General features: G+C 42.3%; 3 protein-coding genes across 5 annotated transcripts; 2 read left to right on the top strand and 1 right to left on the bottom strand.

Moving 5' to 3' along the window:
* The first annotated feature begins 103 nt into the window (after nt 1-103).
* Nucleotides 104-1,333, top strand: mustn1a (musculoskeletal, embryonic nuclear protein 1a). Its single transcript, XM_084349978.1, has 3 exons — nt 104-248; nt 358-487; nt 784-1,333. The coding sequence occupies exons 1-3, from the start codon at nt 240-242 to the stop codon at nt 879-881; spliced, it is 237 nt and encodes a 78-aa protein (XP_084206104.1). The 5' UTR covers nt 104-239; the 3' UTR covers nt 882-1,333.
* A 94-nt stretch (nt 1,334-1,427) lies between these two features.
* Nucleotides 1,428-7,326, bottom strand: ruvbl1 (RuvB-like AAA ATPase 1). Its single transcript, XM_084349977.1, has 11 exons — nt 7,029-7,326; nt 6,218-6,304; nt 5,969-6,101; nt 4,968-5,119; nt 4,530-4,619; nt 3,049-3,198; nt 2,748-2,811; nt 2,462-2,660; nt 2,267-2,369; nt 2,099-2,190; nt 1,428-1,837 (listed from the first exon to the last, which is right to left on the bottom strand). The coding sequence occupies exons 1-11, from the start codon at nt 7,167-7,169 to the stop codon at nt 1,678-1,680; spliced, it is 1,371 nt and encodes a 456-aa protein (XP_084206103.1). The 5' UTR covers nt 7,170-7,326; the 3' UTR covers nt 1,428-1,677.
* Nucleotides 7,327-7,436: 110 nt separating this feature from the next.
* On the top strand, nt 7,437-19,816 carry eefsec (eukaryotic elongation factor, selenocysteine-tRNA-specific). 3 transcript variants are annotated; one of them, XM_084349975.1, is made up of 8 exons: nt 7,437-8,279; nt 10,322-10,529; nt 10,797-10,893; nt 11,586-11,750; nt 12,938-13,582; nt 15,088-15,244; nt 18,268-18,408; nt 18,653-18,740. In XM_084349975.1, exons 1-7 carry the CDS (start codon nt 7,976-7,978, stop codon nt 18,399-18,401), a joined length of 1,710 nt encoding a protein of 569 aa, XP_084206101.1. In that variant the 5' UTR covers nt 7,437-7,975; the 3' UTR covers nt 18,402-18,408; nt 18,653-18,740. The 3 variants fall into 3 exon arrangements, with proteins under 3 accessions (XP_084206101.1, XP_084206100.1, XP_084206099.1); XM_084349974.1 differs by lacking the exon at nt 18,268-18,408 and having other exon boundaries at nt 7,439-7,635; nt 7,843-8,279; nt 18,653-19,816; XM_084349973.1 differs by lacking the exon at nt 18,268-18,408 and having other exon boundaries at nt 7,439-8,279; nt 18,653-19,816.
* The last annotated feature ends 1,637 nt before the right edge of the window (nt 19,817-21,453 follow it).

Here is a 21,453-nt window from a genome sequence, read left to right as displayed (position 1 = left end):
ACACGATCTAATGAGGCAGCAGAGAGGACAGCCGACTCTGAGAAAAACCAGATGCAGAGAGACAGAAAAGAGGAGGAGCAGATACGCTCATTACGTCATTTTATAGTCTCAAGAACAGATTTATTGTCCACCAGGGGAATCACTGCTAGGTTGTGTATATATGCGAGTGCATGTTGGACTGGACTCAGAAGAGAATAAGGAGAGTTTCCTAGCAGCATCTCTTCAACTGCTCGACCAACATGTCTCAGGTAAGACCTCTGTTTATAAAGGAGATGTTCTCATACTGTTGAGAGGACATGGACAGCCAGAAATCACAGATGAGTGTGGTCATATTTCTTCCTTTTTACTGTCCTTCAGCCCGGCCAGGAAGAAGATGAACAAATGCAGCGTCCTGAGGTGAGGGAAGAGGACCTGACTGACGCAAAGGACAAACTGGGGACAAGTGGGCCAGCAAAGAGCAAGACACTTCAAGTCATGGAGGAGTGCGGTGAGGACACACGTGGAAATATGATTTGACACTAGTGTTACACATGAAACAGAAAGGAAACAGTCTTTTGTTTCTGGATCTGGTTAAGCTGAGATCACATCATGGCAGTGAGTTTATGTGAGGGGAGTTTCTCATCAAGTTTCCACTCCATATACAGACAGGAAGGGAGGGAGATGCCTGTCAGAAGAAAAATGAAGTGTGTGTTTATAAAGGTCATGTCCACCATATTACATAACCCGTCTTACTGTCTCATTCATCAGTAAAGCATTTTGGTTGTCATTTCATCTTCTTTGCAGAGAAAGTGGGTAAAGCTGCTCCCTCTGTGTTCAGTAGAGCGAGGTCAGGAGGGGAGACGGTTTTGAACACACGCTCAGGTCAACCAAACCGGAAGTAGCAGTGGACCTCCTGACCAGGAATGGACAACGCCTGTTCCATGTTAGGGGTTTTGGATCTGTACTTCAATCTTTAAAAAGTCTCTGTGTTCTTTGTAAAAGTCACACTTGTTTTTGCACTTTACTGTTTTGTAATTGCACTATTATAAGGTTAATAATTCACTTTTTAAAATATTAAACAATTTCTATTGAATGGTAAATCAGACTCAACAGGATTCTGCTCATTTTTCTACTGTTTGTTAAACTAGGATCAACTCCCAATGCGTCTAATAATGAACACAAAAGCTGCATTTTTTGCAATTCTGTAATTTATACATTTGAACATTCAAAAGAAGAGCCTGAGATAGGTTTGCAAAACAACATAATATCTTAATGTCTGCACAGCTGTGCCTGTGCTGTGATGTTTTGTCAAAATTATTGCAATAAAAAACCTCTTGGAACTACGCAAATTCTGTCTCATCCATCCTGTTTCATAGCAAGACGTGCCACCAATGTGGCAAAATAGGCAACAGCCCAATCAAAAAGCAATTTAAAAAAGTGAGTCAATCTGTGTTTTTTCTTTTTTTATTCAAAAAATTATCTTCATCAACAAAAAGAAAGAATAAAACTTTAAATTTATTAGAACAAAACTACTATAGTAAATGAGGGCACTAGAATGAGCCATGGTGTGGAGAGTGTGAAGATGGGGAAATACAAAGAAACAAAGGGTCAAGGGTGGAGAATCAACATGAACCCTGTAACAACTGGCTGAGAACAGCAGCCCTGCGAGTCGTAAAAGAAAAAGTAGAAATAAAGTTCTTATTTCATAAACTTGTGATGTTGATCTTGGAGGATTTTGGCAGAAGACTTGGCGTCGTAGAAAAGCTCATTGATTTCTTCTACCTGCTCCCTCTCAACGTTCTCTTTTCCCTGAACACGGCCTAGCAGGCTGGCCGGTGTCAGCAGCTGTACAGCGTACCTGAGAGAAATAAAAGCCACTTAGTATAATCACACATACACCTCTGCAGTATACTTTAGTACTATTTTTCTATATATATGTGACTCTTGAGTAATATTCAGGTTATGTTACTCATTTTTTGGTCAAAGAACTGCTTTCATTCCTTCTTCTTTATTTGATAATTGTGTTCCTTCTATAGAAAATGCTGGTCTACAGTGGATGCTCGAAGTAAAGCTTCTCCTTTCTTCAGTCTATTCAGCGATCCGCAGCGCACATCCTTACCTGAGGGTGGTCTTGGTGCCGATCTCTGCCAGGTGTGTAAGAGCGTCCTCGCTGATATTTATCCCCTCGGTCTGAGCGCGGATCTTGATGATCTACGAAACACAGCATCGTTAGTGACACGCGTACAGATGCAGGTGTCACAAACACATGTTGATGTCTGATTCTCACCTGCTTCATTTCCTGCGTTGTGTACAACATGGTGCGGATTATCATGACTCTGTCCAGCAGGTCCAGAGGAATCCCGTGTGGAGAGCTGATGTCCTCCGTCCCCCTGGTGAGAAAACAAATGATTGTTTATGCTACAAATCTTCCATCTTAGCACAAGAAATGTTCTTTTCTGTTGAATCTTCCAAAACCCCCAACCTGATTAAACAGTTTCCTCTGTTAGAGGCGAAAACGACGATGGGGGCGATGGTGCTCTCGAGTGCTCTGTGGAGGTACGTGAAGCATTCGATGTCGAGCATGTGCACCTCGTCCACAAACAGCACGCCAGGTACGAGCTCTGCCACGCCTTGGTCGATGTAGCGGTTCACCACCTTGTTGATCTCAGCACGCAGCTTATCTAAAATGGGAAAAAGAGAAAATGTAATGAATACAGAGTAAAAGTCAACTAGTGGAGAAGCCAGATGGTTATCTCTCAGGGCGCTACCTGTGATTTCTGTCTTTTTGGGCTTCATCAGCTGTCCCATCATGGAGAGAATGTCCTGGCCTCCCTGAGATCAAATAAAGTAAAATAAGATAGAGCTTTATTGATTTCGGAGGAAGTTCTTGTGCGAGAGATTACTCAAAATAACAGTAACACGGGTAAAAACAAATGCATATTATACTGATATTATATAATGAGCAATTCTTTAGAAAATATAGGGGTTGGTGCATCAAACTGGCAGTGAATTTTATAAGATGTAAACAGCTGCACTGATATTAACAAACAGCAATCTGCAATATCATACCTGGGGTCTGGCATTTGCAACATCCAGGTCGTGCAGTGTGACATCTTGGACTATCTCCTTCTTTTTGTGGACGTCACCTTTGGGCAGCGGCACGTACTCCTCTGCCTCCAGGTCAAACTCTGTAGCAAAAGTGTCACAGCGACCTTGTCTCTGCAAAGACACAGTCAGAGAGGAATGTGTCAGTAATAACAATTTACAAAAATGAACGTCTCACATCGCTCTGGACAACAGTCAAACAAAAGACAGCAGAGGGGAACAGGTGTGTGATTGAAGCCAGTGCCAGCCCATCGCAGAGAGGAGGGCATGTGGCTGAGGGATGAAAGAGCCTCAGAGGGCAGCTCGTGATACGGCTGTCAACAGTAACAAATGTGTCGTCCAGCCCTCCTCCTCTGGCCTCCGACTAGAGCCGACCTGCGCCCCCTCGGCCCACCTGCACCGATTAAAGGAACCGTCATCGCGGCCTGTCAACGCAGGCCACAAGCCCCCGCTGCTGGAAAAGAGGCATTGTGGGAGATGGAGAGATAAAGGGAGCATGAAGAGCTGCAGGAATGAGAGAGGCTCATTCCAGAGTACAGTAGAAATGCAGCGGAGCTTTCATGCAGAGCTGAAGGAGATGAAAGAACGCCACCATGAAGGACTGGAGAGGACGTGCAGGACAGAAAACGCTAAACTTCTGTTTAATAAAACATTTATCATTTTCTATGTGAAATATTTCAGTTGTGAGTTTCTGAATGAAACAATTTTGCGAATTAAACTCGTCTTTTTCTACCAAAATTTGTGACAGTGGTGAGCAGCAGTGGAAGAAGCATCAGAACCTTACTTAAGTAAAATGATGTAGGTATCATCAGCAGAACTTACTGAAAGAATCAATAGTAAAAGTAAGGTTGAGCTTATTTTAACTAATTGGTACACTGTTGGGTAATTAAATCATACCTACAGTTGTATATCATACTTGATAACATCATCATATATAGGTAGTTTTGCTGTCCTGTGAGAAACATGCATCTCGAAAAAGTCAACTTTCATGAGCTCAGAAAAACAGCCTGTTTTCAGCTTTGTGAGGATGCCAGCTAATCTAAGCGGGTTTTAAAATACATTAGATGAAGATATAGGAGAATTTTCTCAAACCGTGAAGGAATACTTCATCCTTCACTTTATCACAAACATTCAAAATTTGGAAATACATGGTTTTCACTGTACAGGGTGGGTATGACAAATTGTAATCTGAAAAGCAACTAGTAACTAAAGCGGCCAGACAAATGTAGTGAAGAAAGAAGTACAATTTCTTCCTCTGAGATGTAGTGAATAGAAGGATAAAGCTGCATAGAATGGAAATACTCAAGGCAAGTACAAGTACATTGAATTTGTACTTTATATAAATCATGATCATCCTGCACAATGTCTCAAGACTCTTAAGTTAGAATACTTAGTCACATTCTGATAATATGAGGGATAAACACATGAAAGCAATGTAGCGATACCTTGACAGCTCCACTGTTGGCTTCAATGTAGATGACATCTCCCACTTCAACACGCTCTTTCTGAAGACTCTCGTAAATACTGGGGTCCAGCTAAGGAAACAAGACAAGAGGCTTAAAGTAAAACACACGTTCTAACCTTGTTCATCAGTGTTATTACAGCACATTAAACGTTAACTCTGAACATTAAGTTAATCTTCCAAAGAAGCACTGAATCTCTTTATTAAGACGGTCCAAACAATTGGTCGGTGACATTTTAAAAACATATTCAAGTACCTGGAGAAGTTGGCTCTTGATAAACTGAATGTGCCATCAGATAAGTAACAATTATAATTGTACTGTTTATACATGCAACATAACTCAGTGCTTTACGTGTAGCAGTAAGATAAGTTCAAATGAAAGATAGAAAAAAAAGAAAAAGATTCTAGCTCTCAGTCTGACCTTGAGCTGCTTTGTGCCTTTGCCGGTCTTCAGACCGATGATGACGTGGCTGATGGTTTTTCCGTAGCCACCCATTGGATTCTCAGTCTCACAGGGGGTCAGCTCAGTCACCTCTCCTTCATACACCTCTTTTGTTTCTTTGATGCGCAGCCCTGAATGTGGGCGACATCACAGCACAGAGTGAGGACTCAATCAGGCCTTTATGTTCCTGTATCAACTAAGCCGCCACATCCTTCAGTCTACCGAACAGTGCATTTTATTACAGAGACTGAACGTGTGTGCGTGTGCCCATGAAATGTCGGGGCATCATCTCGTGTAACATGATCACTCTCTTGTCCCTCTTTCATGTGGCCTGTGGCACTGAGTAGGAACAGCACGCAGGTGGCTGATCCATGGTGGCGAGGGTCAGAAAGCAGTGCTTAAAGCAGGGACTGTCTGTCTGTCACAGTGCTCTTATCAACAGAGTGATGAAAACTTCAAAATGAAACCCCCCTCACTCCCCTGTGGATCCTGTTCTAGGGGAGGGGCAAATGGGCTGATGACCACCTCTCCCTCTACCTAAGCTCCGATTTCCTTCCCTGCGACAGGTACCATCAGCAGCCCCTTCCCCCTCTCCGGCCTTCCTTCCTTCTCAACATCATTCTCATAAATCCTCTGTCAAGTGTTGCATTTCAGCTCCTGAGAACAGTGTGAGCAGGACACCTTGTTCTTCCTGCCCAAGGACTCCTTACTGAGGGAATGAGTTGAACTTATAAGGTCTTTTTGCACCAAGCGATAATCAAAGTAGAGTATGAGTACAGTTTTGGTTTTATGTGCTGAGTTATGAAACAGCTTTCTCCCTCTCTTATGTTACCCTAACCGAAAGCAATAAATGAGGATGGAATTTGTTTAAATGTTTTTTAATCAACCGACCTCTAAAAGCCTATCAAAAACAACAACCTCAGTAACATGACTTGTTTTGACAGATGGTAGGAAATAAATCATATTTAAGCGACACTCACCGATGGCCCTCCTGAAATTCTCCATCAGGACCTCTGTTTTTTTGATCTCAGATGAGTAGACCTCACTGCCAACCATCGGGCAGAAAGGGACCTTATTTCCCAACTCCTGTGCTACAGCCAAGGCGAGGGCAGTCTGAAGGAGGGGAAGCAGAAAAATAATCTAAACGTCACAATCTTCAGCAACAAAAGCAGCTGGATTCAATGAAGCTTTGCTGCTGTCTTTCTTGTGAATCAGCACAGCACACTTACCTTCCCTGTACCTGGTGGCCCTGCCAATAACACTGCTCTTCCTGCCATTTTCTTTGAACGGATCAGCTCAACAATGATGCCGCAAGCCTGGAGAGTGAAAAAAGTACCATTATACATTCAGAACATGTTAACAGGACACAACTGCTATACAGCTAGCTGGCTGTGGGTTACCACCCTGAGTTGAGCGCTATGAATTGACTTCAAAGCAGGTGTGTGTTGGATTACTGTCAAGCACATAAGTCAACACATTTACTGTACTTGTTGTCATTAGACCTGCCCTATTGTCCATACCATTAGAGTCAATTCAATACAGAGCCATGAAAGCTGTATGTCACACCAGGTTTATATTTTCAGTTATAAGTTTCACTTCTATATTGTAACCCCTGGCCTATCTGTCCATATGTGTTACTATATTGTCTATATATCATATTTAAATAAAATCACCGTGGGTGATTGAGTGTCTATACAGCAGATCCATTGGCGTCTACATTCAACAATACATTAATCATCTTTGCTGGTGGGCGGCGGCGAAGACCAGTTAAAACTAAAAAATCAAACTTTTAACATAGCATATTAAGACAAGAGAGATTATGAATGAATATAACTTACATTTAGGGTGGACTTTTTTTTCCTAACCCCTGACCTGACTGAAACAGCGACACCACAGTGCTAAGGCAACTCAGCTAGCTTGTTGGTGCACCTTACCGACCGCAGTGAGGGACAATCATCCTTACATTAATCCCTCAGTTCTCGAGGTCGTTCCTACATATAATACAAGTATAACGTAGGTGCAGTGAAACATGAATATTACCTCTCTTGCAGCCTCCTGGCCGACGAGACCACATGCCGACTGTTTAGCATTCCCGGCCTCGTCTAGCCCGAGTCCTTTGACATGACTGTGAGTGGCGATCCGCTGAGTTTTTGTGGTGCTTTTTACCTCCTCGATCTTCATAGTTACTGTTAATTTGCAAATATGGGATGTAAAAGCTTCAAGGCAGGTTTATGGTGAAGAAAACGCCTCCTGTGCCTCAGATTATTTCTCACCGCCACAATCGGCGCGGAAACTCAAAACACAGGGAAATCGGTTTCCATGTGGGTAACTAGGGAAAATCAGCGGAAGTAATACCTTGAAGTACCGCCCATTTGGACTTTCTAGAAAGACTATTGGACCGTGTCGATTCATACGACACGTCATTGGATAAAATCACTGTCATTTATTTCATCCACTCAAAACCCCGCCCTTCACAGTTTTTACTTCCGGTTGTGCTTCAGTAGATTTGTCGTAGTAGAAACTGCTAGAAACTTGTCAAAGTGTGATTGAGAGTGTCAAATGAATGCAGAATTTAAAATATAGAGAGGTTTTCGTCAACCCGTCGACGTTTTACATTTAAGAGCCAACCACAGAGCCAATATGGCAGGTCAGTTTTCCCTCGTTTTATTTATTGTTAGCTTAAAAGCCGTTCCGCTTTAGCATGTTTTTCTGAGGATGGAGTGCACTGTCACCAGGGAAGTCGTTTCTCTCAACTGTTTACACGCTGAAGTAACGCAAAAGTCGTACTTATAGCTATCTATGTTTTGTAAACCCCAAACAAATTGAAACAGCTTGTTATTGAATGTTGTTGAAGGTGCTAATGAGTGGATGCCAACGAAGGAAAAGTAACGCCGTGTAATGTTTCTGTTGGAGCTGAGTTCAAGGTCCAGCTCAGAGTAGAGGAAAAATACACACGCTAGTCAACATTACATCACACCGGTGTCAAAATGTCAGAGTCTGCTGACAGTCGCACCAAGACGTTAAATTTCAACATCGGGGTCCTCGGGCATGTCGACAGCGGGAAGACGTCGCTCGCCAGGGCGCTGAGCAGCACCGCCTCCACGGCTGCCTTCGACAAGAACCCGCAGTCCCGTGAGAGAGGCATCACGCTGGACCTCGGTTTCTCCTCCTTCACGGTGGATCTTCCGGATCATCTGCGGGACAGCGAGGGCCAGAAGCAGTATGACAGCCTGCAGTTCACCCTGGTGGATTGTCCGGGTCACGCCTCTCTTATTCGGACTATCATCGGAGGTGAGCTCTCTGAAGTTTTGCTGCTAGATGTCACAGGTGACAGTACATGAAAAGGTGGTAAACGGCAGCCCATACCTTTCTAACTACACTTAATTGGCACTTTATTAGGTACACATATGCACATCAGCCCTGAAATATTCTACCTTTGTGTCCACCTCATTCATATCAATGATGGTAGATAAATATTAGAAACACCTCTCACTATACTGAGCAGTATAACCTTCATGGAGCTGGGATTAATTGAAGGACTGTTAATTTTGACTGCATAGTTTGAGCAAAATGTAGGTAATAAACTGGCAACTGAGTTTGTATCCTAGGGGTAGACCGATTATGGCGGCCGATATTCAGCATTTTCCGATGATCGGTATCTCGGTGATTTTTCTGTCAGATTGTCGATAAAATAAACCTCTGGCTCTGATGCAACTTCCTCACACACAATTTCCCACAAAAACAATATCTGAATTGTAACGTGTCACGATTTATAGCCTGTAAACACTGAGTAATCTGAATCTGCAAAGTAGGCCTAATTAGTAACTAAATTCAGCAAATTAATGCAGTGAAGAGGAGATATAAAGTAGTGGAAAAAGGAAATACTCAAGTAGTTGATTTGTTCTGTTCTATTTCATATTGGTTTTCAGTCCTTGATTTCTAATAATCGGTATCAGCCCTGTAAAAGCCATATTGGCTGACCCCTAATCTATACAACTAAGATAAAAACATGCCTCTTAAATAGGTCTTTTTCACAGCTGACATTCTGACTTGTCATAGCAGGAAAAGCACAGGTGTTACCAATAACATTAACAATGGCTCAGTTCCACTGAAGTGTCTCAGTTGGCTGTAATAGTGTGACAGCAAACCAGCACACAGCCAAAGTACCTGTAGCCTTTTAACCTTATTTACAGGCACACATCACCCCAGACGTAAAAAAAACAGCCATAAATTGGAAAATGGTTTGACTGCAAACTAAAAAAAAAACCCAGAACAGTCAGTTGAGCATCTGACTTTAAATTTGAAGGGATTATGTCCATAATTAACACAAATATTGATCCTACTTGGTGTCAGTGTACTGCGATATTAGCACCAGTGTGTCAGTAACACATCACAATATAACATGAGATGATAAATTATTACATGTGTCATCACATGTTCTTGACAAAGACCTGGCTATCGAAATGGCACAGTCATGGTCACTGGAGGATGCTGCCTTCACTACATCCTCACTGTTATCACACACAAATTTGACCTTCTCCAGCAGAGGGCGCCATATCTCTGATCATGTCATATTGACTTGTATGGTTGGGAATATGAGGAGAAATAACTAAAGGGGGGCAGCTGTCCAGAGATAATGAGGACACTCTTTTACTTGCTTTCTCTCTTAGTCAATCTTGTGTGTCAACCAAGATCCAACATTTTGAAGCTCAAATAGTGTAACATAATGCAAATTTAGTAGAAGTAATGGTTTTGGTATCAGAGCAGACTCGAACACTGAATGCTGCTGAGCCGTCTAACCGACATACTAAATGAAGCCTATGAGCCAGTGGGGTGGCACATGCTGTAGATTAGGGAGGAAGGAAAGTATGGTGATCGGGGTACGTATTAAACTTCCCCTCCTGTCCCATGTGGGGAGAGCACAGGAAAGAGAGGGAGCCAGATAGAACGAGAGAAAAGAGGGGAGCACAGGAAAGAGAGACTGCCAAAGTCAGGAAAAGAAAAGAGCAAAAGGAAAGACAACCAAGTGAGCTGCAGCTCTAGTTTCAACCCTCTAGCCTTTTACTCTGTCTTTGCCTTTGTGCACCCCTCCCCTAATTTCTCAGCTTGTTCTACTGTTATTTTTGGGTATCTGTGTTCCTGTTTGTATTGCTATTGTCGGCTTAATAGTCTCTTTACAGTCTATACTCACAGCTTTTACATCTTTGTTTAGATACACATCAAGAAAGCTAGGATGTCTTTAACAGCAAATGACTGTGTTGCTGTTGTTGTTCTGTTTCAGCTTGCTGCTTTTCACCATCTTCCTTATTGTTTGAATTTTCTTCCTTCTGTAGGTGCCCAGATCATTGACCTGATGATGCTGGTGGTGGACGTTGTGAAAGGGGTGCAGACTCAGACAGCAGAGTGTCTGCTGATAGGCGAACTGACCTGCCCTTGCATGGTAGTCGTCCTGAACAAAATTGACCTGCTGCCACCCAATAAGAGACAAAGTGCTATTGAGAAAATGACCAAGCGACTTCACAAAACACTGGAGAACACCAGGTCTGTATTAAATACAAGTCCAAGAGTGAATCGGGATGTGTGTAGAGGTAGTGGCTGTGAATTGTGGGTTAGGGCATCTCATGTAGTCCCCAATGGCCTGGGATTGAATCTCTTGTCAAACTTCCTCATTCATTAAACATTCTGTCTCTCTGTCTGCATTCCAGCGGTCAGTCTGTCAGGCCCACTTGTTTTTTTATTTGAAGTAACTTTAATCATTACCTCAACATCAAAGCATGAAGTAGTTCCAATATTTTTTCTGTTGGCCAGATTTAAGGAATGTCCAGTGATTGCTGTGGCAGCGAAGCCTGGGGGCCCGGAGGCTCCTGACACAGAGGAGCCACATGGAGTGCCAGAGTTAATAGAGGTAAAGTCCGGAAACACGCGGGTCCCCCTCCATTGTTACTAATTTAGCTCAAAAGAGCACATAAGTTCTCACTTATGAATACTGCACTTTAAGTGAGTTGATATTGTTCAAGTGGTGGTATAAAAGTAAAGCAAGTGCTCGGCTGTGTTTACTTATTCTACAATTTAAACTAACAACGATGCTTTCTTTGCTCAGTCAACAAAGTATACTTGACCAACTGAAAAGGATGTTGACGTTATGTGTTAATTACTTTATAAAGTGAAATAGTAAACGAACGTTAGATATCAGATAGAAACGTATTATGTAGGGCCATGTCCCCCCCAACATTCGGGCTGTACTGATGTCAAGCTCTCTCAACAAACTGGGAAGTGAATCAAAACTTCATGTACGGCTGGCGGTACCCAACACAGTATGCTGCAGTTGAAAAGATGATATCCTTTTACCTTGGCTGTGAATAACAGCACTATGACTCACAGTTTATGGTCAAATCAGCACTTAAAACACAAGAGACAATGTGTATCAGGCACACCAAAGTCAAGCCACCACAAAGTCAGACTTAGCACTGATGAGTTATGGATCCAATTATCTGGTTTTTATGTATGTGTGACCCTGCAGTATTATGACAGCAGTTGTCTTTTGGGTTATTTGAGTAAATGCGTCTCTCTTCTTGCCCTTTTTTCTGTCTGTCTCAGCTTTTGAAGAAACAGACATACCTCCCTCAGAGAGACCCCGGGGGTGACCTCCTGATGGCTGTGGATCACTGCTTCTCCATCCGTGGTCAGGGAACAGTCATGACTGGAACCATCCTGCAGGGGTCGTTGGCCATCAATGACACTGTGGAAATCCCAGCGCTAAAGGTATGCTCCAAAAAAATGGTCATGAATTCTGAATGTCTGATATTTACAAGCAAGTAACAGAGCAGAGCTCTGGAAATTCTTAAGTAGAAACCACAGAGTTTTCGGAAGTTCAGAAGTTGACTGGAAGTGGGCAGACAGAGGGAGGGATGGCCGAGTGGGTTCAGAGGATGTGTCAGTTTAATGTGAGGGAAGGATGAGGGGACTGGGGGGTGGACTGGCAGCACAGGAGTTGGGTAATTTAGACCAGATGCACACGTCAGCTCCACATAGCAGTTTGGTCTGCAGTTTTTATGTTCACCTCTTGGTGGCAGCAAATGGCTAAATTAACAGTTTGTCACACCCTTGATTTGTGCCACTACTGTTGATTTGGTCAGTGTTTGTAACTAACTAACAAAAACAACCACAGAAACAGTAGGCTATGCCAGATCCCAAAACCATAGATGCGTCGATAGATAGATATCTTTTAGTTGTTTATTTGTATACTTATGATTTGTTTGGAGATGTGTAGTTTGAACCAAACAAAGCACATCATCAGCTATAATTAAGTTTTTACCAAAGCCTGATAGTATCTAAATACATATTCCAGTCAGGAACAACACAGAATGTTACTTTGTGAGGCCCGAGTGGCAGGAAAAGGACGGGCAATCCTTAGTGATGTATCACACCCTCTCTGTGGTGAATATGAGTTGCTATCATCTGGTTGCAGGTACAGGGTACCACCTTGCGGACCTCCCTTGCCCAGAGATCCTTTATACCTCCCAGAATAGCTCTGTTAAACAAATCCTTGTGATATGAGATGTGTGTCACATTTGACAGTCTTTGTCATTCATTGTCAAAATTAATATTGTAAAAAATAGCTATCTTACCTTATTAAAAAATAAGTAGCATAAACTGAAAGTTGTGCATATTAAATAGGCTGTTTACTTACCTATGTGAATACTTTACTGACAGAAAATCTTAATCCGCTATAGTCCCTTTTGCTTTGAATATGTTAAAAAAACATCCCAGTACTGTGCAGATAAAAAATGTTTTGATGATTTTTTTCCTGTATTTAATCTCGTGCTGTATACTATGTTTAATAACTCACTTTTACATGCAACATTAAAATTTGACCTGACAAAGTTGTTAAATAGATTAAATATTGAACTAATGTGAGATATTGACATATCTATGCTTTCTGACATCAGGTGACCAAGAAGATAAAGTCGGTGCAGATGTTTCGGAAGCCAGTGTCTGGGGCAATGCAGGGGGATCGTGTGGGTGTGTGTGTGACACAGTTTGACCCTAAACTGTTAGAGCGGGGCGTGGTGTGCACCCCGGGGTCCCTGCGCACCCTCTATGCAGCTGTTATCTCCGTGAGGAAGATAGGCTACTTTAAGGGATCCCTTGCCACTCGTGCCAAGTTCCACATCACCGTGGGTCACGAGACAGTCATGGCGAAGGTGACCTTCTTTGGCCTGCCTCCTGTGGCTGCCTCAGAGCCCCCCTCAGACACTAAACCAGCTCCGCCACAGCCCTGCTCACTGGAAACACCCTTCACCTTCGATAGGGAGTACTTCTACCAGGATGAATATATGACCGGTCAGGGTGAGGCAAGTTCAGGACCTGACCCAGACCAATGGGCTTTGTTGGAGTTTGAGCGGCCAGTCACGTGTCCCTCACTCTGCCTGGTGATTGGTTCCAAGTTGGACACAGACATCCACGCCAATGCATGCCGGTTGGCCTTCCAAGGCCGTCTGCTACAGGGGTTTGAAGATAAAGGCTATGCTGAGGCTTCCCTGCCCCGTCTGCGCATCTACAAGACGAAACACAAGGAGGGACAGGTGGAAAGGGTGAGTGGATCCTACAGAGTTTATTTAAAATGTCTTTTTCATGACTGTCGTTTTCTCTGATTACCCTTGAGTGTTGCCCTTGCTCTTCTGCCCTCTCTGTCACCTTGTGCTCCTTCTTCTGGCTCTGGTTCTTCTTTGAATGTTTCTCATTGCTGGTGGCACTGGAGCGTGCCTCTCAGACAGAGCCCTCATTGTGTATTTGTAAACAGACACGTACACACAAACAAGAATGCATATTCAGCCCTGCCGAGCAGCGTGAGGCACGGATGGGTGCGCATGCATGCCTTAGCATGTGCTGTGACATTGAGGTGTGCGTGGGTGGCCGCCTGACGCCACTAGGCCTGTCTAGCTGTCAGAGGCTGGCAGTGTTTGGACACACCTGAGTGGCACAGGAATACCCACATGACTCACCTTCACTTCTCTCTGCCTCAGCATCTTTCCCTCTCACACACACATTTGGATTTTTTTCTTGGTGTGATTCCTGTTATGTTCTATCCTAAATCCCGAGTTCAACTTCTCACCGATCTGATCTCATCCTCTCTAATTCTGTTGTTGTCTCATTGACTTAAACATCTGATCTGACAATTTTTCAAAAACTCAACAGTTCATCTGTAGACGCACTGAAGATGTTGGTCTTTTCTTTCTGCGCTGTACAGTTAAGTTTCTCTGTGTGCAGCCTCGTGCAGGGTCAGATTTAGGTCAGGGGTCAAGTGTGTGAACTAGTTTCCTGCTGTTAGCACCTCAGGCTGCTGACAGCTCCAGTCAGTGACTCAGGAGCAGAACAGCATGTGCGGGAGGTCAGACAGTGGTCACATGACGTTTCATTTGTCGCTCGTCTGTCTCCCTGAAAGAGACAGTAATGTTTCAAGACTTGAAAATTCCTTTTTCGCAAAAGAACACATTGCTGGCATTGTTGAGATATGACTGCCTCGTCCAGTCACAATTCATACGCTCTGTCAGACGTGTACAGCAATTGTACAGCAACTTTTTTAAATCAGCGCATCAGTCACGCTTGAGGGACGTCAGGGTCAAATGTTCAGGAATGAATGAGGGTTTAGGCAGAAGAGAGAGGAAGAGCTAGCTGTGGGGGGTGAGTCAGAGACAGAGTGGTGCCCTCCTGTTATCAGATTAGTGGCGGGTTAGTGATGTATGATAAGAAAGAAATACAAACAAATATAACATAAAATGTGCTGGAGGATGAAAGAGTGAACGCGAGACAGCCAGGCGGCGAGCCTCGAAGAATGTGACTGACTCTCAGTGAGTGTTGCAGCCGATGAGGGCCCGAGGCAGAGGATCAGCGCCTCTTCCTCACACTGTCATGATGATGAGTGAAATCAAGGAAACCACAAGATAGTGAGACCAGAGAAAGGACATCTTGACATTCTCACCATAATAATTAGATCACATGCTCACACACCATTTAACAAGTACTTCTAATCATGTTTGTCACATTTTGAGCTTATATATCCGTCTCTTAAGGCTCTCTCCCTCTCTCTTGTGCTCAGGTGACTGACGATTACACTGTGATCGGCCGCAGCCTGTTCAAGAAGGAGACAAACCTTCAGCTCTTTGTGGGGTTGAAGGTCACGCTGTCGACGGGCGAGACCGGCGTTATCGAGGGCGGGTTCGGACAAAGCGGCAAGTTCAAGATCAGGGTACAAGGTAAGGATTAGGGCTGCAACTAATAATTATTTTCATTGTAGATTAATCTGCTGATTGTTTTTACAAATCATCAGCTAATAGTTTGGTCTAACTTGGTGCTCCAGTAGCGCAGTAGAGCATGTGCTCCATATAGAGAGGTTGTGTCCTCAATGCAGCAGTCTGGGATGAATCCCAACCTGGCTGCTTTCTTTTTCGCTCTTCGTCTCTCCTGTCAAATTAATCCATAAGATGTCAAAAAAAACAAGTTGTTTAAAATGCTCATCACAATTTCCCAGAGCCCATAGTGACATCTTCAAATTGCTCCTTTTGTGCAACAAACAGACCAAAACTTTTCATTTACTTTCATTAATGGCAAATAAAAGCAGCAAATCCAAATATTTAAAAAGCTGAAATCAGCACATTTCTGACATTTCTGCTTGTAAAACTACTAAAACACCTAAACGAATATAAAAAAAGTTGGCATTTCCAATTTCTTAATCAACTATTTGATTAATTAAAGATTAGCTGAATTGAAGCGTTATTATATGTTCTACAGATAATCACCTCTGTTGCACTAGTAGTCAAACCAACGATGCTGTTTGTTGGAGTGTCTGTCACACGTATCATCATTGTGTTAGCTTAGTTTGACATCGGTCAGCACAGACAAGTCTCCCTCTTCATCAATACACACACCCAAAGCACTTTCTTCTCAGATTTTGGGGCTCGGCGGACAGTTTTCAGGATGCGGTAAGAGCGGTAGGCCCGACATCCTTAGCCACATTCCCAGAATTCCTCTGGGGATTGCCTGTGTTCCGGGGGAAGTCTGCTCCGTGTTTATTTTACCTTCTGTTGCTCCGAGCCCACTGCTCCACACCGGGGGGGAAGAGAAAACAAAAACATGTAGAAAGAGAGCCTCACCTACATCCTCTTCACTGCCTCACACTCGCATATATTCAACAGCCTCAGACACACCGACACACACATCTTCATGCATGAACCTAATGTAGACATCCAGTGTGGTGTTCATGTGAGACTCCCCACAGGCATTAGGACAAAGATGGCACTATTCTGCTGATAAGGGGTAGGTCAAATCATTGATACAGACCTATATCGGTTCACAGTCTGTTACAGTACTTGATCAATAGGTTTAGCTGTATTTAACTCTGCAGATTTCCTTTATGGCAGTGAGGACTTTGCAAGCTTTCCATGCATGATGCAACTCTCTGAAGTAGTTTTATTCCAGTTGTACATAAAAATGAAAATACTTCATAATGCAGTGAGAGTCTGTTTTTTTTTTTTTTTTTTTTTTTTTGGTAATACGTGACTTGTTGCTTTTTGTCAGTATTCATAATCTGTCTTTTCATGCATACAATGACGAGAATGCAGAAGTCACAGGTCATTGCTTTTCTGTTGTTCATAATTACGGCTCATACCTACAAGGCTGCAACTGACGATTACTTTCATCTTACTTTCATCGGTTTTATTTTTTATAACAGTCCAAACCCATACCTGCCAACACTACAGATTTTCACCAGGCTCCGTATAATTCGTAGCGATTTTGTGTTTCTCCCTTTAGAGCCTGATGCAACGTGAGCATGTTTTGGATGATGTTGTCACTTTCAAAATATGTGAATGAGGAAATGCATTGTAGTTTGTTAATGAACATTGGAGTAAAGGTATTAATCTCCAGTTAAACCCAATGTCTTAAGCTCTTGAATGGTCACTATCTCAAGTTTCTATCTGCTTCAGAGGCTGAGAAACAAAGGTTTGAGTGAACTTTGACACGTTTTCCCAAACAATGCATTAGGTGTTAGAATACATTTTTAATGGGGATCCTAGGTCTTAATGGATTAGTGATACAAATGTTGTGGTACCTGGCAACCTTGCCAAGAAGAAGAAATATGCTTCCAACTTTCATTGAACTTAGAGCAAGACTTTCCCCTTTATTGCCATTTGCCCTCTGTCTCACTTCCCCCTCCTCTTGCTTGCACTCTGCAGACTGACGTCATGCATCAATTTGTTCTCCCTCTTAAGCAATGATGGCTCCTCACACACTTTCTCACAATGTCTTAATTTGCTGTGATATTTTATTAGATTTTAGATCATGACCTCATTGTACATTTTTTTTACAGTTACATCCTTGTATTTATTCTATTAGTCTGTTGTGTCGGGTTATAGGGTTATATGCTGATATCCCAGAAAATCTCCCTCTCTTTCACTGCCTAATGTTGGCAGGTATGCAAACCCCCAACATTCATTTGACTAAAACATACAGACAAATGTAGCAAATCTAAACATTTAAAGCCTTGAATTAAGGTATGTTTGTGGCAGGTTTCTGTCGAACAGCTTAGGGAGAGAACGAGATAAACATTCCTCCATATTGTTATAATACAGTAGTTTAAACCTCGTGTTATGTTGCTTCTCCACTGATCCTGATTTATTTGTCTACCGAAGCCAATTTGTCCCCATAATTGGTGCTTATTAGGTTTTGATTATTGACCCTCTCTGGTGAGTTTGCTACTCATGATGTCTGTGTTTCACATGCACTTATCTTTATTCTTATGCTTCCATATCAGTCCCGTTTCCCTTCAAGTCTGTGCAGTAGTTTTTCTACACGTCTTTAAAAAATACTTAGAAATATGTTTGAGGACAAAGTGCAATTTCTTCGCGTCACTTGTATGTGAACACAAATCATTTAAGTTTGGGTGTGTGAGTGTGTTTTGTGGTGGCTAGCGGACATTTTCAGCTGATCATAGATAACAAGAAGAGATTTCTGGCTGCGCTGCAATCATAACAACCCTCACATTGGCATAACGATAACAAGAAGAATGCTGGCGCCGTTTTGTACGTGAGGTCAGACAGCCTGCGTGTAAAGCAGTGAACCCAGAACATTTCTTACCATCCGTGTGCAAAACAGCAAGCACACAGCCAGTTTCTATCCTCGAAAAAACACACACACACACATAAAGAAAGATATCGAATGACGGATATCGAATTTGTGGTGCATGCATAAGGAGCCTCCAACAGCACCTCTGCGTTCACAGGAAGGAGCCCCAGTGAAGGAGGAGTTAAGTATGAGCAGATAGGGGAGACTAACCCAGAGACTCGAGCAGCAGCTGAGATCTGGCTCTGTGCACATTTTCATCAGTTACATCAGGAGGATGAAGGCGTCAGTTGATCTTGAGGTCAGCACACAGAAGCACTGATACAGCACCTACTGCACACATAACAGGGGAGAAAAGATCTGTATCAGGTATCAGATATACAGTACCTACACTGAGATGATTAATTTGACCTGAGTACTGTAGGACATGCTGGAGGACAGTATGATCAAGATTAATTACACAAAGGGGATCTATTTATATAATGTTTCTTGATAATCACCTTGTTTACTTTTTACCTTGACCTGCCTGTTTATGTTTTCTTCAGAGGGTCTTTGCCCAGAAACCAAGCAGTTGTTATCCTCCACCACTAAGAAGAAAGGGAAGGGTGGAGGCAAAGGTGGACCAGCAAACGAAGAGGAGCCCAAAACAGATTCGCAGCCTGTTAGCATTAATTTGCATTTCAAGCGGTATGTCTTTGATCCCCATAAAAAGATGGTTCAGTCTTGACACTGTCACAGTGCTTCAGACAGGCAGTTTCAGGGGTCCTGTAGAGGTGAGGGTAACACTGGCCTCTGTATCGGGGGGTGTGATAACCTTCTTCTATCAGCCTCTTTCTGGGGATGGAGACAGTCTGCTGAGATGCAATGATTGTGGGAATGCTGAACGCATGTGAAACAATGATTGTTTTATCTCCCTTTTATGGAGATGGACTTTAATCCAGTTTGCATCATCACATGGGTGGAAGCTGCTCCTCTGCTGTTGATGCATTTGAGTTGTTTTATATAAATCAGTACTTTTGTTCTTCTGAATCAATCCTTTTGACTTGCAGCAAAACGTTTTTAGTATGTTTTCCTGTTCAGCTGAGCCTTGATTAGCATACACATTTTACAAATACTGAACTGGCTTGTGCTAGGGCTGCAACTAACAATATTTTTTTTATCGATGAATCTGCCTGTCTGCAAAATGTTAAAAAAAATGTGAAAAATGCTCATCACAACTTCCCTGAGCCCAAAGTGATGTCTTCAAATTGCTTTTTATGTTAATCCACCAGTCCAAAACCCAAAGAAAGGACAATTACTGTCATAAATGACAAAGAAAATCAGCATTTAAGAAGCTGGAACCAGCTAATGCTAGACATTTTTGTTTGAAAAATCACTGAAATGATAAATTGGTTATCAGGATAGTTCTTTCGACTGCCTAATAGTTTGATTGACCAATTGTTGCAGCTCTAGTTCACTCAGATCTCTGTACTCACTGTCTGCTGGGATAAAGGCCATGTTATGTTTCAGGCTTGGATTCATTTAGGGGTTGCTTTGTGATTTCAAAAGTATTTGTTTATATTTTAGTGTTTTCATTTCATTACTTTCATGGGAGTTTGTAGCGTTGCTTTTTGCTCCGAGTAGCAATTACCCCATATAGTGCTTGAATTAAGTTGAATATTGACATTTTCAGAAAGAAAAAATAAATCAAACTTATGCTGAAACTGCCATTTTCTGTGTGATCTTTGCTCATGCCCTTGATGAATTTATGAATAGTTATGTTTTAACAAACAGCAACGTGAAGTACTGCTATCTGCAGTTTGTATGTGCTCACTGCTGCATGTGTGCAATAGCCAGAAGAGATTATCCAGATATTTAATGACAGCTCATACACACTGAACCCTAAATATCAACCTGCAGTTCTCTGTGGTTGGTTTGTTCTGCTGTCGTACTTAAGTTCCTAATTTCCTACACTAGTTTTTCTGATGTCACACTGTCCAGAACCAAATCAATACACACAAATGCGCCTACTACTGAAGCATGCAGTATGAAACTGCCAGCCGAATCGTATTACACTGGTCAGCAAAAGCACGACCAAAACACGGTGAAAGATGTTAGAGATTCAGAATAAAAAGTGTGATTGTTAACTTTTATGTACACTTTTAAAATGAATGCTTTTTATGATTTTTAAAGTCTTCCTCCTTTAATGTAAACATTCCCACCCTTGAATGAGTAAACGATGAAAAACAAATAGTAGGAAAATGTAACAATGATTATCAGTGTTGTAGGTGATTGATCAGCTGATCATTGAGGATTGCACAGGTTGGAAACGACCATGTCTCTGTGTCTATATGTGTGTGTCCGTCCTGTCAAAGAAGTGTCGTGGGGCGGGGCAGTGAGAGTGCAGGACACTCAGTATGTAGCGGATGATGTCAGCAAACTGTCCCTGTGAACAGCGACTCTATCTCAGCAGGAATCTGTGGAAATTGGAGAGAGAGAGGGAGGAGGAGGAGCTGCAGGAGCAAGAGGGGACACTGGAAGGATTGTTCCTCTGAGTGACAGTCCTTTTAGTCTTATCTCCTCTCGTTCCTCTTATAGAAAACCAGACGGGGAAAAAAAAAATCTCTTGTGTCTCTCCAATGCCTCTTTCTCGCTCCACCCCCTCTTTCATTCTCCATCCATTCTAGTTTTTTATTGAAAAGCTTTTTCTCTGTCCATTACCAGTCTGATGTCTCGTCATGAGACAGTAATGGGAATCATCTTTTAGGGGTCCGAAATATTTCCCTTAAAGACATGTGTAAGATTTTTGCATTCAAATGTCTAAAGATTACTGCACTTTGGTTATGTAATTTGTTGATTTGTGTACATAAGTCCAAATGTTTCAGACAAAATCAAATCCCAGAGAAATCCATACTTTTACTCAAGGTAATGGTGCGTTTCATTTGGTCGCCTGCCGCTGTTACTTCAGGGAGAGAGTCGGAGAGTGAGGAGGGATTTCGCTGAGCGTGATGAAACATAACGTGAATAAAACTTGACATGGACGTCACATAGGTAGATTTTAATTGGCAATGGTGGTTGTTTAACAATAAAGACAACAACTTCCATGATCCTTTGCTTCTTACATCATTTGTAAGACCAATAGCAGCAGATATTAGATACTGTGCCTTTAATGTCTTCATTTCACAGGTGGTCTGTGACAATTGCTGCAATATTGTAATATGGAAATGGATGTTAGCAAATTTTTTTTAATCTAAAAGCTAGCATTCAGATTAGTCAAATCCATATCTAATATCTAGTCTGTATCTTTATCTTAATGGTCTTTATATTAAAAAACATGCACACTGATGTATGAATTAGCCAATTAGCT

Source organism: Pagrus pagrus, assembly GCF_965226575.1.
Source record: "Pagrus pagrus genome assembly, chromosome: 3".
Taxonomy (NCBI): Eukaryota; Metazoa; Chordata; class Actinopteri; order Spariformes; family Sparidae; genus Pagrus; species Pagrus pagrus.
Note: the sequence above shows the minus strand (reverse complement) of the source record. Positions and strands in the feature narration are given on the sequence as shown.

Bases quoted from the DNA above. Each gene is read 5' to 3' on its own strand.
- mustn1a (XM_084349978.1), top strand. The intron at 488-783 runs GTGAGGACACAC...TCTTCTTTGCAG, and splicing joins TCAAGTCATGGAGGAGTGCG to AGAAAGTGGGTAAAGCTGCT.
- ruvbl1 (XM_084349977.1), bottom strand. From the start codon at position 7,169: ATGAAGATCGAGGAGGTAAAAAGCACCACAAAAACTCAGCGGATCGCC. The intron at 6,305-7,028 runs GTAATATTCATG...TTCACTCTCCAG, and splicing joins GCCAGGAGGCTGCAAGAGAG to GCTTGCGGCATCATTGTTGA. The intron at 2,370-2,461 runs GTTGGGGGTTTT...TTTTCTCACCAG, and splicing joins AGAGGAAACTGTTTAATCAG to GGGGACGGAGGACATCAGCT.
- eefsec (XM_084349974.1), top strand. From the start codon at position 7,976: ATGTCAGAGTCTGCTGACAGTCGCACCAAGACGTTAAATTTCAACATC. The intron at 10,530-10,796 runs GTCTGTATTAAA...TCTGTTGGCCAG, and splicing joins AAAACACTGGAGAACACCAG to ATTTAAGGAATGTCCAGTGA. The intron at 15,245-18,652 runs GTAAGGATTAGG...TGTTTTCTTCAG, and splicing joins GTTCAAGATCAGGGTACAAG to AGGGTCTTTGCCCAGAAACC.